The sequence below is a fragment of the Eutrigla gurnardus genome (genome assembly GCF_963514095.1).
Source record: "Eutrigla gurnardus genome assembly, chromosome: 8".
Taxonomy (NCBI): domain Eukaryota; kingdom Metazoa; phylum Chordata; class Actinopteri; order Perciformes; family Triglidae; genus Eutrigla; species Eutrigla gurnardus.
In genome coordinates this window covers 23,357,136-23,375,649 of record NC_139922.1, presented here as the reverse complement: position 1 = coordinate 23,375,649, position 18,514 = coordinate 23,357,136, and the positions used below count along the sequence as shown (strand labels likewise).

The following is an 18,514-nucleotide window of genomic DNA, read 5'->3' as shown; positions in this document are numbered from 1 at the left end:
TGTATTGGTCATATATTTTTTCACTAAAGAGATAATTTATTTTTTTTACACGTACAACTGTGTATGAACCCCAAAACAAAGAGGAAGTAAAGCCAATTTCAACAAAACACAAGGGTGTTGTCAGATATTACTCACTCACTAACTGTAAAAGTACTAAAATTACTCTGGGGTAAAAATACATTTTAATTATTGATGATAATCGATTTGAAGAAGATGTTTTATTCAAGGTGTGTGTCACTGATTAAAAACATGATGCCCTCAGGACAGCCGCATCACCTGTTAAAACACCTAACCACGTCACGTGGCGCAGGGGGCTCGCGCTGCTACCAGAAATACCCGGAAGAGAGGCTCCACTTCGACGCGGTGCGTGGGCGCGAGGCGCAGGTGAGAGACGGCAGCGCGCGCTCTGTAAACAAAGAAGAAGAAGACGAAGAAAAACAAACATGACAATGGCAGCGGGGATACAGTTCCACGGTGACCGGGTTCCAGCACGACTTCACAGCCGGTAATGTAACTTCGGGACCGGTTTTACGAGTCGACGCGGACTCACGTTTTGTTATGTGTTCTCGCTTTAGTTTTAAAAGTGAGCTTGGTGGTGTTTTGTGGCTTAATTCTGGTGCTTTCTCTGTGTGTTTGTTGGTGAAATACACGAATGAATGTGTTCTTAAATATGTCCATGTGTGTCAGCTCCCTTTTTTAAATCTGTTTGTGACCTGCTCCCATTCAGCGCCACACCTTCCCGTTCATTTATTCAGCTTCCTATCATTGTGAGGCATTTTATAGGGTCACGTCGTGCTACAGTCTGTCTGTGGGAGCCACATTAACCCAGGTAGTCTAAAATATGGTGAATGTATCTCTCTTGTTTACCCCCCCTCCTCTCTGAAACCTCCCAGCCTGGAGGTCATGTTTTGAGCATCCTGATGCACACACACACACACACACACACACACACACTGAGCAGAGCTTACGCATGTAATTAGGTGGGTCAATCCAATCCAAATCCATTGGCACCCAGGAAAAGCAGGTCAAATCACCTTTTTAAATCCTGCTCGCTTCTGCCTCATCTTGTCTCCAGCATTCCTGCTAAAACTTGCCTCTTCCCTAGAATTTAGACTTGCCTAACACAAGTCAGATGATGATGACTGTGTGTGTGTGTGTGTCTACGTTTCTCCCCTTTGTCCCAGATTACACTTCGTTCGGCCTGACCGTCCTTAAACTATATTTAACAGCATCAAACGCGGGGAGCCAGTTTGTGCTTTCATATGCACTATATTTATCCTGTTTTTTAACTGGCTTGAAACGTGTGCCGTGGCATCACAGTAGAAAACACAGCTGCCTCCCTGAGAATCGGATGAAAAGACGATCTGCAGGGTTATTTTTAGTTTTGATGGGTCTAACTGTCTTCGCAGGCGTTTCATTCTTGCTGATTGTTTTTTTTTTTTGGCTCCGTTTGCAGCCTCGCTCAGAGACTTTAACCTCCATGCAATCTTGATGAATCATTTCAGATAAAAAGGTAACTCTACACACGTACATGCAAGGCAGCTTATTTACTCGCTTTTGTAGTTTCCACACTAATGGATAGGAAAACGGAAGATGGGACATTGAATGATGTACAGCATTATTATTAAATACATATTGAATGTTTTAATGCTTCTGTATGCTCATCTTGAGAAATGCTGGGTGCGTCAATGCTGGATTATATTGAGTTACGCTTTCATGTGGAAGCCGCTCTATTAAGTCAGTATCCTTCGGGTCTTCATGGAGGCTCCAGCGTTGTTTGTATTTATTGCAGGCAGTAACTTGAGTAATTGGAACCATGTGCACATAATGAGCCGTACTGAAGAAACAGGAAGACGGAGAAGACTTTTAGCTTCTTGTCATCTCGTTAATTTTCAGGGAATATCTAAAGACAATCAGCAGGAGAAAAAAAACATGCAGGTGATGCACAAACGCAACGCTGCACACACATTTTGCAGCAGTCTGTGACTGTAATTATAGTGTTTCAGGTTTCAGGGACTCACTGTAGATTTAGCAACCGAGGGGAGTTGCTGTGAGATTATCATCAGGAAGTAATGCATAAGCGTTTCTTACAGGAAATGTCAGTCATAACAAGTGTATTTCACATTTACTGCACTGTGTTTGTGTTTCTGCGTTACATTGTGGTTCGACGTGTAGAAACGGAGGCCTGTGGTGCCAGTAGATGCTGAAAATAACCCACCTTAAGTAAATGTTGACAAATAGATTGTGAGCTCATATTGTATACTACGACTATGTCTAACGTAATGAAACATGTCGCTAACTGTGGAGCCAGTGTTCTCACATAGTGTGGTCGCTTTCTAGACTCTAGGAAATAAGTATTTTTTGCTGATTAGTGGCAAATTGTAATTAAAATGCAAATGTGTTGATTCCCTATGTTCCTTCCTTGTCTTGCGTAGAAATTAATTGAATATCTTTGCAATCTAGGTCTTACAAAGCAAGACATTTGAAGACCTGCGGGTGTAAAGAGTTGTTTTACAGACCGTACCATTAATTAATTAGGTGAGTCAGTAGATTCATTTAATGAAAATAATCTGGTAATCATGTTGTTTAACGACATATGCTTGCAATTGCGTGATATTTCTAACCAATGCAAGACATTCTTATTAATATCGGATGTTCATTTCAATCATATTGCATGTAGTTTTCATAGCAATAAACATCACTTTTTCCAGCCCAGACATATGGAAAAAGTGACACACTCACTGTGTGTTTTAGGCATGTGTTTCCATTAAACTCTGCACTCTTGTGTACTGAAACTACCGACATGCCTCACACACCTCCTGAGGCTGTGTGTGTGTGTGTGTGTGTGTGTGTGTGTGTGTGTGTGTGTGTGTGTGTGTGTGTGTGTGTGTGTGTGTGTGTGTGTGTGTGTGTGTGTGTGTGTGTGTGTGTGTGTGTGTGTGTGTGTGTGTGTGTGTGTGTGTGTGTGTGTGTGTGTGTGTGTGTGTGTGTGTGTGTGTGTGTGTGTGTGTGTGTGTGTGTGTGTGTGTGTGTGTGTGTGTGTGTGTGTGTGTGTGTGTGTGTGTGTGTGTGTGTGTGTGTGGATGACACATCAGCGGTGGGCGGGCCCGTTGAGTGCAGAGCAATCGTAAAGAAAGAAAAGATAGAGCGTGCCGTAGAAACCACACTGGGGAAGTTGGCAGTGACTCAGAAGACAAGGTGATGAGGAAGTCCTCCCCATTTAAACATCTGGACTATAATTAGGAAAACACGAGGGGGGCACAGAAGGTAGAAGACATCCTCTATAAATGTTAACGACAAAGGCAGCATGGACTTTGTAACCCTTTGATCATTTACAGTAATCCTATTCCAACGACAGTTATTTCCAGGTGGGGGAATTCTAATATGACCCTCCTCTTCCACAGTTAACCAACGAACCTTGCGACTGAAGGAGCAGCTCGGCCATCATCCTCCACCATGGCGAGCCAGGACCCCGTCAACCCTTCACACGCTGCATTTGACCTCTTCGTCCAAGCCCAGACGTGTAAGGAGGTGAAGCACCACTTCGCCGCGCTCTGCAAGCAGCTGGACATCAACCCGAGGGAATACTCGAGCTTCTACATGAGGTTAAAGGAAAGGCTGAACTACTGGAAGGCCAAAGCCCTGTGGACGAAGCTGGACAAAAGGGCATCGCACCCGGATTACAAGCAAGGAAAGGTCTGCGCAAAAAACAAGGTAGTGGCAAACGGTAACTCTTTTCTGTATTTAAAAAGTGTTTAAATGTGGATGTTATAACGATGGATGATTTGAAATGTATGTTTTATTTCCATTCTGAGGAAACACTATACTGTCTTTTAAATTAGTTTCAGTTTACTTCTTCACTTTGTTCAGTTGTATCAATCAATTATGAATTTCTACATAATGACAATGAACTGCTAAAACGATGCAGTGGTGACTTTTTTGTAATCCTATGATCTGCTGTTTGAGTATTTTCTGGATTCTGGGGAAAAACACGTAAAACCACTAATGTTAGATAATTGTCTGATTTAAGTATTTATAAATATTGGTAGAAAATATTAGCCTCTCACAACTCAAAATAAATAAAAAAATAAATAAAAAACTTTATTTATAGAGCACTTTTCATACACCGGGTGTGCAGCACAAAGTGCTTTACATAAGAAAGATAAAACAATAATAGAAGATAGAAGTAAAGGTCCATTTACATCATTGGTTTTCTGTGACACAGAATTTCCCTGATTTCCTCCTCCTCTGATTTGCATCGTATCATCCATGTTTGTCTCTCTCTCCCAGTGTCTGGTGTTGGGTGCTGGGCCATGTGGGCTGAGAACAGCCATCGAACTGGCCCTGCTGGGGGCTCAGGTGGTGGTGTTGGAGAAGAGAGAGTCTTTCTCCAGGAACAACGTTCTCCACCTGTGGCCCTATACCATTATTGACCTCCGCGGGCTCGGAGCCAAGAAGTTCTATGGCAAATTCTGCACCGGGTCTCTGGATCACATCAGTAAGTAACAGATGACTTTGCTTTGTGGCATTTCTCTCTATTTTCTCACAAGCTCCAAAGAAGTAACAGACATATCTGTTATTTATTGAATCAGAAACTTTCTATTTGCATGACTATACTATTCATAGTATCTTGAATATCTCAAACATTTCCAATTAAATATGCATCTGTTTTCAGGCATCCGTCAGCTGCAGTTGGTTCTGTTGAAGGTGTCCCTTCTCTTCGGGGTGGAGGTGCACACCGGAGTGGAGTTCCAGGGCTTGATTGAGCCCTCGGGGGACAACGGTACTTGCATTTTGCCAACCAGCACTCATTCTACCTGCTAGTGTTGCTTATAATACCATCACAAGTTGTTTGTAAGGAACCAGCAGTAAGAAAAGCAGAGTTATCCAAAGTTTGATGTGTTTCTGACAGGTTGGATGGCCAAGCTGCAGCCCGCGACTCATCCTGCTGCAACCTTCCAGTTTGACGTCTTCATCTCCGCCGGAGGAGGCAGCTTCGTCCCTGATGGTGAGACAAACCTCTGTTCCCACAGTCGCACTGGGGTCGCAAACCAGCTGCAAAGGCATGGCGGTTACACCGTCACGAACTTCCTCAGGGCGGCTGCATTCAAGTGAGCGTTCATCAGCCCAGTTTCCTCTTTTCTCTCCGTCCAAACGATCAGGTTTTAAGCATAAGGAGCTGAGAGGCAAGCTTGCTATCGGCATCACGACCAACTTCATCAACAGACACACGGCTGCAGAGGCCCATGTAGCCGAGATCAGCGGCGTGGCCCGCATCTACAACCAGAAGTTCTTCCAAGAGCTGCTCACTGAGACGGGTAGGAATCCATGTCCATGTTCAGCTGGGTGGAAGATAGAGGACATCTTGATCTGCAGTGAAGCAACCATGTGCTCCATTTTATTACACTGCGTTAACAAAATTGAAGCAAGAAAAGAGGAAATCAGTTGCTTCAGATGAACGTATTTCATACCACGGCTCGCGCTGCGTGAGAACACGAATTATGAGGTCGTCACTGAACCGTAACGTTTCTAATAAGAATATCAGCACTCTTGTTTTCCATTATGTTTCTCTCCTGCGGTGACTCGCTGAACGCGACCCCTCCAAGGCATGAAATGAATGTTCACACTGTCAGACGGGGTTCAATGTGATGCGTGAAAAGGCTAGCCAGGCTGCTAATCTGTGTTCCACTCCGAAGTGAATTCCTGTGACGGGTCAACCCCGATGGAATCCACCCTTCCTCACTGACCTACCTCATTGATTTTGAATAAACCTTTACAACCATTATTTGTGTCGCCAATATAGCCCTTATCACACCCAGTTGTGTGACTTTTTAATTCACCCTGACCCTCAAAACCAGTAGAAGAAATTAAGCAAACAAGCATGTTAATGTTATAGAAAGATATCCCTCTCAAATAAAACACGATTCTCTCTCTCTCTCTGTATGGCCACCATGCTTCCTCACTATTTTCCATTCCAGGTATTGATTTGGAGAATATTGTCTACTACAAAGACGACACCCACTACTTTGTCATGACTGCCAAGAAGAAGAGCCTGCTGAAGAAGGGGGTCATTAAACAGGTGAGAAAAACACATCCATTACCAAGAAAAAGTGCGATTTCTTTTTTTTAATTTCTTTTCATTTTACTGGCGCCGGCTGCATCTTTGGCCAGTAAAGAAACAAACCAGATGGATGAAACAAACATGCAGGTGCTCCAGTGTGAAGAGATTAACTGCCAATCATGCAGCCTGGCCCATTAGCTGGCTAGCTAAAACCACAAACGCCACACACGCGTGTCACTCAGGATCGTGGAAAGGTGGAATGAGTCATCAGACTGCAGCTCTCACTGTCTCCACAGGACCACAGCGACGCAGAGGAGCTGCTGGCTCCTGCAAACGTGGACCACGAGGCGTTGCGCCACTATGCCTACGACGCCGCCTACTTCTCCACCGGTGGCCAACTGCCTGATCTCCAGTTTGCTACAAACCACGCCGGCCAGCCCGATGTGGCCATGTTTGACTTCACGTGCATGCACCGTGCTGAGAATGCCTCCCTGGTCAGGGAGAGGAGGGGGAAGAAGTTGCTCATGGGTCTTGTTGGAGATTGCCTGGTGGAGGTAGGGGGTTCCCTTTTTAGCCAACTGGTGCTAATTTACCCCAATTTGATTTTTTTTTTTTTAACGCCACTAGCCACAGGTCAAATGTTTGACTTGAAATATCTTAATAACTAATTTGGTAAACACGATAGATAGATAGATAGATAGATAGATAGATAGATAGATAGATAGATAGATAGATAGATACTTTATTGATCCCGGATACAATGTAATAACATTGGAGATGAAACTATTGTCACTCACATCAGCTTCAGCTGCACCTTTTTAGCGCTAATTAGCAAGAACATGGTAAACATTATATGAACTTGACCTCAACATGTTAGCATATTCATTGAGAACATTCTGATGTTAGCATTTAGCTTAAAGCACCACTGTGTCTAACTACAACCTCTCACAGCTGCTTGTGTAGCCGTGGCATTTACATCTTATAATAATAATAATAATAATGGTGTTATTTAAGTGGCATGCTGTTGATCGTAAGGTTATATTAACTTGTTATGCTCTGTTCTCTGCAGCCTTTCTGGCCTCTGGGAACAGGTATTGCCCGTGGGTTTCTAGCTGCCTTTGACACGGCGTGGATGGTGAGGAGCTGGGGCCTGGGGGTCCCGCATCTCAAGGTCCTGGCTGAGCGGTGAGCAAGCTGCATCAACTCTACTAAGCAGCACACAGTACAGACAATAGCACGGTGCAGCTGTTTCCTGTTTCCCACTTGCCATATTTCTATTTGTTAATCAGTGTAGCGTTACTTTCCGTTTCCCAGAGACACGCTGTGGAAATGATAGGTTCGACTATTAGTACGATATTTCATTTTAGGGGAACTAAAATCAGGATTTTGGCCTTTTAGAAAATGAATGGATGATGCTGGAAGGTATTAAAATACAATATAAAAAAATATAGTGGCAACATTCATTAGTATGTGTGTGGATGTCGCCATCGGCAACACTTTCCATCTGTGATAATTAGTGTGATGGATGGTTGTTTTGATTGCAAAGGTATGAAACTGATTTCAGCATGAGTTCCTGATGTGACCAGGCTACAAAAACGAGGCTCCCGCTTTTGGACAGAAGCCATGTTTGCTGATAAAATGTGCCAATTTTAAGACTTTAACCTTGCAAAACCTGACTAGGAAGTCTGTTGTGGTAAACCCTGATGAGAATACAGAGTAAAGCACACTAGTTATTGTCACATAATCATCACATAAAAGTTCATTTTGAAGAGTTCTGTTTATCTGGCGTGAAGTCAAATGAGGTACGGTTGAGTGATCTGTAAACTCCCCCAGTTACATCACACCACTCTTCCTGTATGAGTGTGTTTTCCTTTTCCTGTTGCATTTCAACTCTCTCCACCCATCTGTTGTACAGAGAGAGTGTCTACCAGGTCCTGTCCCAGACCACGCCAGAAAACACCAGCAAGAACTACGCCAACTACAGCATCGACCCCAGAACGCGCTACACAAGAGCCAACCTCTCCTCCATCCAGACGAGCCAGGTCAGCCCTGTTCAGTACCTTTAATCACCATGGGGGGGTTACAGAGGTCGAGGCTGCAGATTACACTTCAGTGCACGCCGATTCACAAACGGATTGCGGCTTTTGCGGCTGCGAAACCTAAACAAACAGAAAATATTCGATATAATTAAATTATAGTGTCATATCACAACAAATGTAAATGTACTTTATTTATACAGCCCTTAACAACAACCTTTCGGTTCACCAAACAGCCCAAAATAAAAAGAAGAATAAAATAAAAGCAGTTAAAAACAATTACAAACAATGAAATACAGTGAAATCAAAGATAGACTAAAATAAGATAAAATGAAAGTGTCATCACGCTACTAGGTATTCAAAGCCATCCTGAATAAATGGGTTTTAAGCCTGGATTTGAAAAGAATAAACAACAAATGTTATCTTAGAACACTTTACGCATAAAGTCACTACATTTTCAAAGTCCCAACAATGAGAAAAATCTGCTTTAACAGACTTTTAGGAACTCTCGAGCAGACCAGGCTCTTGGGTTCCATCTGCATTTGGTGTCGGTAGTATTATTAACAGTGGAAGTAATATTAACAATTCAATTCTCGAAGCATACATTGCGCCTCATTGCAAAAAGCCGTCCAATTCAACTCACAGGCATGTGCAATAAGAGTCCAATTATTAGTGTCTTCAGAGAGTTGACGGTAACAGATGCAAACGTCCTCTCAAACTCTGTTTCAGTGACAGGATGCAATGACGGTTGTCTTGAGTAATAAATTAATAAAGCTCCCCTACTTGTCATTTTTTGAAAAAACATGAGGAAAAAAGAATAATGAAGAATCCGTTCCCTAATCGTGTGTTTTCATGTTTCCCTTTTATTCTCTTAATTTGAGAGATTTGGTCCCTTCCCGACGGGACCGCTGGCTCAGGCTGACCCTCGCCCCTCAGAACAGACGCATTATCCTCAAGCGTATTAATACTTTGCCACATAGATAATTGCAATCATAAACAAACAAACAATTATGGGCCGATCTGCTGTAATATCAGCAGCACGACTGGACCTTGAGACGAGGCAGATAACAGGTTGCAAATGATGCACAATTCAATAAGACTTTACCTTCTCTTCTAATACTACGGGAATAAGCTTTACATGTTTTATATATTGGTTGTCATCATTGCTGTTTGTTGAACTGGTTGATTCAGTCTCTGAGTGTATTGACTAATCCACCTGTCATCCTCTTTAGGTGCAGCACCTGTACGATGTGGATAAACTAAACCCATCCAGCAAGAAACTGAAGGCCAGGCTGTCTCACATGCGCCGAGGTCAGCTGCTCTCGAGTGACGGCTATATTCAGCCGTGTTTCGGAAAGGCGGAAGCACTTTTGTAGTCAACATTGACACATCGTAGACCTCACACCGTGTTTACTTATCACAAAGGGACGGTTTAATGGCCGTGAAACCACACGGCTGCGGTTGTTGAGCATTGTCTGATGATTTGTCATTGTTTGTGCCCTCAGATTCAGTCAGCGGCTTTGAAGAGTTGCTGAAATGGTGTCAGAGACACACCGAGGGTTATAAGAATGTGAATGTGAAAGATTTTACCCAGTCCTGGAGGTCCGGGCTGGCTCTGTGTGCCCTGATCCACCACTTCAGACCCCACCTCATGTGAGTTTCTGCCCTGGTTTTAGATTTTTGATTGCAGGATGATAAATGTGTATGTTTAATTGTGTTACTTTGAAATAAATTAGCATTTGGTATTTTCAGTGCAACACATTACATGTGATAGTCATTAATATGAGAGTAATCGCAGCTTTTCCACTTCCTTCGCAGTGACATTTCCTCCCTGGATGAGTCCAGTGCTGTTCACAACAACCAACTGGCCTTCAGTATCTTAGAGAAGGAGCTGGGCGTCCCGCTCGTCATGTCTGCCAGTGACTTAGCAAACAGTGGTCAGGTAGACAAGTTGTCCATGGTCCTCTACCTCACCCAGGTCCAAAACGCCTTCACTGTGCCAGCAAAAGGTAAACATTTGAGTGTGTGGTAAAAAGATTGTCAGAGCATAATTCAAATGCAAAACAAAACACTCACCACATTTCAATATGTTGGTTGTTTTTAATACTTTTTTTAAAAATGTATTTCTGAAGATAGCTATTGGTGACAGCGGCGTTAATCCCGGTTTCTTAGACACTGCAGAGCATTAGCATCGCCTTAAACGGGTCAGGTCCTTCCCACGGAAATCAGTTTGTTGTTGAGAAGCGATCAAATCGCTCCTGTCTCTTTAAGAGCCTCTTACCCAGAATTCATTTGGCCTAAGTGGCTAGTGCTGTGCTCAGAGCCAGCTCTGCTGGTTGTGCCGTCCTCCTGCACTAAGCCAGCCGAGCAGCAGCAGCAGCAGAGGGAACGGTCACCGTGTGGACCTGGCTCTTCAGGGTCTGATGGGACCAGCGTCTCTTGAAGGGGATCTGCTCCTCCTGCGCTGAAGGTGGATTTTCTTCCGGTTGAGATATTTCCAGTCTTTGTAGCGCGAGGAGTTTTGTGTGCAGGCGTGAATGTGAGCTCTCGGAGGCACTGACTGAGCTGAAAGTGGGTGTGATAAATGCTAACTGTGATGCTGTGCTTGATCTGCTTGGGATCCGCCGGGTTGATGTGCAGACAGGAGGGAGCTGTCATTTCTCCGCTAACCTTCCACGAACGATGAAAGGGTGGGAGTGGTACAGGGAGCAGCAGCTGGAGAGTTCCTATGTGGATTGACAAGTTAAAATCAATTGCCGTGGCGCTACAGGAAATGCAAGAGGGGGTATTTATATTCCTGACAGTCTATCCAACATAAAAAAGGATGCACCTTGAAGATGTGTTGAAAGGCACAATTAGGATATTTTAAGCTGCAAGTAGGCCAACAATAACGCTCAGGTGTGTTTTTAGGTTTGCAGCCTAGTGTTGAACTGAATGTGTCCCTCTCTCTGTACGGGTTCCAGACCCTGCAGCCTTCCTGCCGTCGTCCAAGCCTCTGACTCTCTCCCAGACACAGTCGGCTGTCTTTTTCCTGAACAAGCTCAAGCACAACTCTCTGCAACGACGCAAGGTACGCCCACTGTGACCGAGTCCCCTGTTTTCACAGCGGCGAGAAATGTTTGATGAGTATGATTTCAAAACACGCTGGCTTGTTGGCTTAACGATCAGCGCCTGGGCCTTCGGTCTGTGTTCGCTGTCCGTGACTCACACCCGTTAATTCTCTCTCTGTTATTTAGGGACAAATTGATTGATGTTATTTTCAGGGCGAGTGATGTCTAGTTAGTCATTAAAATGGTTTGAATGCTTGTTTCTCCACATCGTCAACATAATCAGGGTAGTTAATAGGGTTTTTTCTTATTTTCTCTGCAGGAAAAACTGTCATCGGAGAAAAGAAAAAAGGAGACAACGATGGGAGATGAGGCCAGTGTGCGTATTAGAAGCTTTCCATGCTCATTTTCTTCATTTATTTATTTTTTATGCCATTATTGTTTGACTGATTTAACCCTTTCTTTTCCCTCAGGCGGTGGTGCCTCCCGCGTCCCCTGAGCTCAGTCCGACACCTGATCCCGCTCTTGAGCCCGAGTCTGAGTCTGAAGCTGGCGGTGGTGGGTCGATGGCGAACAGCGAGGAGTGTTACTTCTGTGGTCAGAGGGTCTACGCGCTGGAGCGCATCAGTGCCGAGTGCAAGTTCTTCCACAGGAGCTGCTTCACCTGCCACCGTTGCAGCATCACACTCAGACTGGGAGGATACACCTTTGACCAGACTACAGGTTCAAAATATTCTTCTTAGTTTCACAGTTTTCTCTCCATGTTGGGTGTAATATCTGGTTTTAGTAGCCTCTTGTTTGCGTAATCTTTGTTTAAGCACTTCATGCTGTATTGCTGAGTATAAAGCACTTGTATTCCTGGTTTCAACAGCTAAGTGACGCATTACTTATTCATTTATTTGTGCAATTAATAATTTGCACCGAGACCCTTTTTTTTTTTAAAGGGGTTTCCATTTAGACTGAGAGGATATGAATCATTTACAGAAAACAGCAGGCGTTTTTTCTTCTTTTCTACTTTAGCACATTAACATTCACTTGTCTCTGACTTCTCAAGTCCTTTTATTGTTTTTGTCTTGGATGTCCCCTCAGGGAGATTTTACTGTGAGCTGCATTCTGAAGAAGTGGAGCTGGGAAACGGGGCTGAAACATCGTGTAAGGTGGGTCACTGAACACAACAGATGTTAACTCTCTTGCCTCCTGCTCCGGACTCCAAAATGAGTGTTTTTGTATTGTCTGTGTTACGCAATCCTCTGCTGCATGATATATCACCCTTCTGGTCCGATGTCATCAGGCTGCGGGGCTGACTCGCTTGCTGCGTTTACAACGAGCACAACTAATGAGAATGTTTGTGTCAAAGCGTTTCAAGTCTGCAGATGAAAACATTTTTAACAGAGATTTATATTTTTTTTTTATCTTGGCCTTGTTTTCATTTCTGTATTCAGGATGGAGACGGAAATCCCGGAGCAAATGAAGAGAACGTGCTTTCCAGTGATGACTATACACCATCTCCATCAGATGAGGAGTTTGAGCATACTCTGGACTTTGGTCCCTCCGCTCACGCACAGTCCCATAAACCTGATGGACCAGTGGAGTCCCAAGAACCACCTCCATCACAAACTCCCACAGATCCTCCATCTAAACCTGAGGTGGCAGCACCCACCGGGGAAGACACGGTTCACTATCCCGTTCCCAAGCCCCGCTTCTCTCAGCAGAACACACCCAGCCCTCATCCCTCTCCTCCAATAGCGAAACCTCGCACGGTCCACCTTTTTAACCCCTCGACTCCAGAAAAGCACACGGACGAGATGTCCAAGGAGGCAGTGGACTCCCGTCCGAAGCAGTCGCTCCGAAAGCTTCAGCTGACCGATGAGGAGAAGAGCCAACTCGTGAACCTCCAGAGCCTCAGTGTGGACTCGGACTCAGAGACCCCTGGTGGGTCCTCCTCCTGCTCCTCTTCCTCTGCAACAGCAGGAGGTCCAAGCCCTCCTAAACCGCAGGGCCTGGATGGGCAAGAAGAGGAGGGCTACTGGAGTGGGAGCACCGCGAGTCACATTAGGGAGAAGAGGAATCGACGCTGCTTCAGGAGGAAAGAGATGCCAAGTGGGCAGACCAGGGTACGATCCAAGTTCTCCCCCTGGAATCTCTCGTCCCCGAGGATCAGTCGAGACACCCGGCTCAGTGTCCACATTAATCATCCAGGGAGAGCGGGTGAGTGAAGATCTCTTTTTGATCTTTGGTGGAGAAGTTAAATAACGCTGGTTGCAACAACGTCTTTCTTGCATTTGTGCCACAGAAACAACATTCAGACACGCTCATAGCACCTCAGAAGAAGGAGTTGACGGAGACGATGACGACGACGACGACGATGAAGACGAGATGTTTCAGCGGGATGATGTGGATTTATTTGATGAGAAAGTAAGGAGACGGAGGGAGCTCATTTAATACGACGGTGAGCTGCTACATTTGAACCACCATTGCCGATACTTTTGCCTTTTAGTTTCAGACGATGCCATCCGACCCCGTCGAGGCTGAGAAGATGGAGTTGATGAAGATGAGGACTCTGGAGCGGCGAGCCAAGATGAGCGAATTACAGCGGTTGCGCAACGCCCAGGTCAGCGTCTCATAGCTCATCTATGTTTTATTGGTCTGTCGCTTCCCCAACTTAGCTCACTGGAGCGATACACTTATAGATATACAACTGTAGAGCTCACACATCTCTCCATTTTTTGAATCTGTGTGGGGAAGTTATAATCATTACGATTTCATTCCTGGGTGATGTGGTGACCCTTGTGGACTGCATGTCTTGGGTCTACTTTGACAGAAGATGTGTTTAAAATCTAGCTTTTCCATTATGTCATGAGCCACCATGGTCTAATTTCATGCTGCTCACTGCACAAGTAGTTTTCCACGCACTAGCAGGGTACAGAAAAAGCAGTTACTGTGTCTGCTGCAACTCTTGATCTAAGAACTCAGTGTACCTTCTGGTCCCATTACAATATTTAAATCTCCTATCCGGTTCAACGAGCGATCGAGAGAGGAGATAGAGACCGCATTGGTATTTGAGCAAGTGAGGGTATCGAGAACAAAACGGTGAATCGGAAGAATAAGTCTGACTGTTTCGCAGCAGTTTCATTCTAAAGCACAGATAAACCCATTCAGTAATGTGACAAACCGTTCTCTGTCGTGAACGGGCGGCACCACTAGTCCTCCTCTGAGTCCTGAGCACAGCTAAATAAATAGAGAAGAGAAAACACAGGCGGGGTGCAGATACAGAGAGGGGATTATTTCTTTCTCAGTCTATACATAACTTTTTAGGAAATAGTTGCGTTTTATACCTTTTTATAATAAAATACAGCTGTAGGAACAGTAAGTACTGAGGCTGATATCAATTATATAAAAAGTAAAAACAATATACATCACAATAAACTACTGTATATATTATTATTATTATGGAAAGCAGATAAACTGAATGGCTATCCCATCATAATCAGGATCCTGATTTCTTGTCTGTTTGTAGTCGATCCAGAGGAGACTGGAGGAGATCGAGGTGACCTTCAAGGACTTGGAGGATAAGGGTGTAGTGCTGGAGCGAACTCTGCGAGGAGAGGCTGGTAAGGCCTTCTTGTTAACAGCAGGCGCCTTGTTTCGTGATTTTTAATTAAAAAAGGACCCATATATTTTCTTTTTTTTTAAGGTTTAAAGTTGTTTTCACAGAGATTATACGTTCCCATGCAACCAAAAGTTATTTCATGCTGGAAGAAGATACCGACTTGTAATTTGGAGTTAATTAAATCCACTCTCTTCTGGTAATAGAAAGTGGAGATAAAACACAAAAGAGCTGCTGTTGATTTATTAAAAGAAAAAGAAAAGAAGAAAGAAATGTTAAAAAGTACTGAACCAAAGAGTGGCTGTTCTGCAAATGTTATATTCTTATAAATACTCACCAGGAAATACTCTACTAAAATACTAAATTCATGTATATTTATGGAGTTCTGAGTTGGCCTACAGAGACGCTCACTTCCCTAAAAACCTGTCTTTTTTTTTTACCTTCAACATTACAAACATCGCACACAGATACCCAAACACTGTGTTTTCCCGCCTCCAGGCAGCAGCGACTCTCCCGATATGATCGAGCACTGGATCCAACTCGTCCACGAGAAGAACGCGTTGGTGTCCGAGGAGTCCGACCTCATGGTGGCGTGAGTGTCCACCTCCCACAACTCAAACGTAGCACAGGACAAGTCAGAGTATTGGGCGAAGTAGAAGTGACACATTAGAGCAGACGTCGCATGAAAGCACAGCGGTTACTGTTTGTTGTCGCCTCGGTAGCAAGCAAAGCTTCTTTACAGACTACATTTGTCATGTGGGGTGACGACGACCTTTGTTTTTCCCTCCCAGGTCTCGACAGCTGGAACTGGAGGACAAGCAGAGCATGTTGGAGTTGGAGCTCAGGAAGTTCATGGAGCTGAATGGTGTGTACAGTAGTTGCCCCTCGAATAGGCCTTTTGATTTTGAAGCCGTTAGAAGAGAGCGAGCCAAGGCTGTTGAGATAATGATGGCATGTTTTCCTTTTTCTAACGAGAGCATCAGCATTTTTGGCAACGCGGCCCGGTTCACGCTCTCCTGTTCTCAGCCTGTGAATTTTTGTATTTATATCATATTGGCCCAAATACACCAGGACTTACATGGAGTGTTGCATTATGGGTTGTTCGTAGCCTTCGTGTTTCTAGGATACCAAGTTTCTTAAGTCTGTACTGTGTGTTTTGGAGTCTTTTAAAGGGGTAGGTACAGACTTTTGGCTTAAAACAACACTCACATGTCCGTGAGCACATTGAAGGCAAGGCAACTTTATTTGTATAGCACATTTCATACACAAGGCAGTCTCAAAGTCATAAAAATGTCATACAATAAAGTGAAAAAAATAGGATTAAAAGAAAATAAAGGCAAAATTAAAATGCATAGAAAAACCCTCATTAAAACCAGCCAATAATAAAATAAAGTTTAAAATTTAATATTAATAAATTAAAATAAAGCATCAAATTGAAATCAATTGAAAGCATCTTTGGTTATTGTAATTGTTATTTTTTCCAAACTGGCTTCCACGGCAACGCTGTCCACTTGCATGGTGCTATCCGCTGTAACTGCCATATGAGAGCAGTGACTTCATTGTCTGCTCAGTTAGATAATTCTCCAGTAAATCTTTTATAATGTGCTGTTAATAGTCATGTTCTGAATGTTGTGTATCGCTCCTTTTAGGGAAAGTGGTTGAAACTCACTGCAGATTGAAGTGACGGTTCTCACCTTTCACATGCTCACGTTATTTTAACGTTGCCATTGATGCATTATTCTAAAAAAAATATATTCATTATAGCCGTATTAAAATGTGCATTTGTGTTCGTGTGGCAGACAAGACGACGGAGCAGCAGACGGAGGAAGATCGGGTCCTTCAACAGATGATCGACGTGGTGGACATGAGGGACTCCCTGGTGTCCTTTCTGGAGGAGAAGAGGCTGAAGGAGATAAGCGAGGAGCAGGAAGCCTTCTCCATCATGGAGGCCAAGCGGCACTCGAAGGCAGGAGCTCAGGTCCACTGGGCGTAAGGCTCTCATGCCCTCGGCATGAACCCCGTATGTACTGTGCAGTAGATGCCCTGGAACTGCTGTACGTGAGACTTGCTGCTTTTCAGACTTGTGACTTCCACTTTTGCAACGCCAAAGATGATACGGAGTTGTTGCAGGAGGGTAACCCACCACAAGCGCTCCCTCTCATCTTACAACTCGGATTAAGCTCGTGAGCCAGAAATGAATCTGTTCAATCCGTCCCCTAGGGGGAGACATAAGCCTGGGGATGTGAGGCTTTGCGTCCACTAGCTCTCCGGCTAAACCCTGCCTGCTGCCTGAGTGTGGCTGCAGCAACAGACCACATATGAAAACGGACCCATATTGTCTGCTGCGCTATTGTGCAACCATCACACAGCAGAAAAGCCACACCCGGCCTGGGACCTGGCCTGGTTTTGGTGTCAAAGACTAAGCAGCATAACATCACAGCGGCGGAGACCCTGCGGTAGCTGGCTCTGAGAGATAGAAATAGGTCGAAAGCACAGTGTGGATGGTGTTTTGGAAACATACTTTGATTAATTAGTGCAACCGTACTATTACATAATATACGTATAATTCTATGTTTAGTATTTATATACTGAATACATTCAAGAAATGATGGTGGAGAAAAAAAAGAGGTACATAAAATATTAAAATGTATCGATTCCATGATGAGATTATTATCTAGTTTACTTGTATTTTATGAATTTGGTAGCACTTTCTGCTGTTCACCATAATCCTTTTCCCTGATAGCATGTTGGATAGTTAATCTCAGGGGTTGATAGCTCGGTCCGCTTGGATCAGAGTTGGAGTTTTCACCGGTGGCCTTCAGTAGTCGGCTGCTCTTTAAGTGGTGTATTATATTAACACGGGGGGGGGGATTTTAGAGGTGAATGAAAAACAGTCATAACAGGCTGGTTCATCTATTTATTTATGCTATCTTTTATTATTTGCAGGTGTTCCGATAATCGAGACAAAGACCAGTTTGTTAGTGAAAAGGAGCCTTATACAGTCATTGTTCTGCTGCCATTCAGTGCCGCCCGGTCGGCACTTCACAGTATATCAAATAAAGATCATGCACTTTGATGTTTTAGCTTTCATGTTTCTGTGAATACACGTCTTTAATGGTGTGCCTCATGTATGCTCCGACCTCTCTTACCGGGCATACTGCCATAACCTTGGCCCTTTATAAAACCACAGTACTTTCTAGTGTACTTGTACGTATGAAGGGTTTAACTGCCTGTGTTGTTCTGTCTTCTAACCTCTAGGGTGCACACTTGTCCCTCTGCGTTGCCGACGGCAACAGAAGCAGCTGGTTAAAGATGGGAAAAGGTCATCAGATGATCCTTGAGTTAAAGGTTAAAAGTACTCATTAAGCAGAGTGACCCCCTTCAGTGTTGTATTGGATTTATTTATAATATTGGATTATTATTGCTGATGCATCAATGTGCAAGCAGCATTTTAATGTTGGAGGCTAATGTTTACGCATTCTACACACTTAAAACACCTCATTAAATGAGATAATGCTTTTTATATTAATTCTTAATTAGCAAATGAATTAAAAGAATAATATATTAGCATAAAATGAAAATAATTGAACGAAAGACTGTTAGACACATTCTTCTGCGATTGATGTAGAATAATGAATTTTAAAAAATGTATATAGAATTAGATAATAAGTAATTATTTATTTTTTTATACGGTGTGTGTGTGTGTGTGTGTGTGTGTGTGTGTGTGTGTGTGTGTGTGTGTGTGTGTGTGTGTGTGTGTGTG

General features: G+C 43.7%; 1 protein-coding gene across 1 annotated transcript; it reads left to right on the top strand.

Annotated features, from left to right (window-relative positions):
* The first annotated feature begins 351 nt into the window (after positions 1-351).
* mical1 (microtubule associated monooxygenase, calponin and LIM domain containing 1) lies at positions 352-17,827 on the top strand. Its single transcript, XM_084016397.1, has 24 exons — positions 352-505; positions 3,405-3,714; positions 4,291-4,498; positions 4,676-4,783; positions 4,913-5,008; positions 5,163-5,318; positions 5,979-6,079; positions 6,358-6,615; positions 7,131-7,246; positions 7,977-8,103; positions 9,330-9,408; positions 9,603-9,750; positions 9,916-10,106; positions 11,061-11,167; positions 11,467-11,523; positions 11,618-11,867; positions 12,234-12,301; positions 12,587-13,352; positions 13,438-13,559; positions 13,642-13,755; positions 14,662-14,755; positions 15,250-15,343; positions 15,543-15,616; positions 16,551-17,827. Exons 2-24 carry the CDS (start codon positions 3,457-3,459, stop codon positions 16,742-16,744), a joined length of 3,786 nt encoding a protein of 1,261 aa, XP_083872523.1. The 5' UTR covers positions 352-505; positions 3,405-3,456; the 3' UTR covers positions 16,745-17,827.
* The last annotated feature ends 687 nt before the right edge of the window (positions 17,828-18,514 follow it).

Coding starts and splice junctions, on each gene's coding strand:
- mical1 (XM_084016397.1), top strand. CDS start 3,457: ATGGCGAGCCAGGACCCCGTCAACCCTTCACACGCTGCATTTGACCTC. Junction 10,107..11,060: donor CTTCACTGTGCCAGCAAAAG/GTAAACATTTGA, acceptor TACGGGTTCCAG/ACCCTGCAGCCTTCCTGCCG. Junction 13,560..13,641: donor TGGATTTATTTGATGAGAAA/GTAAGGAGACGG, acceptor TTTGCCTTTTAG/TTTCAGACGATGCCATCCGA.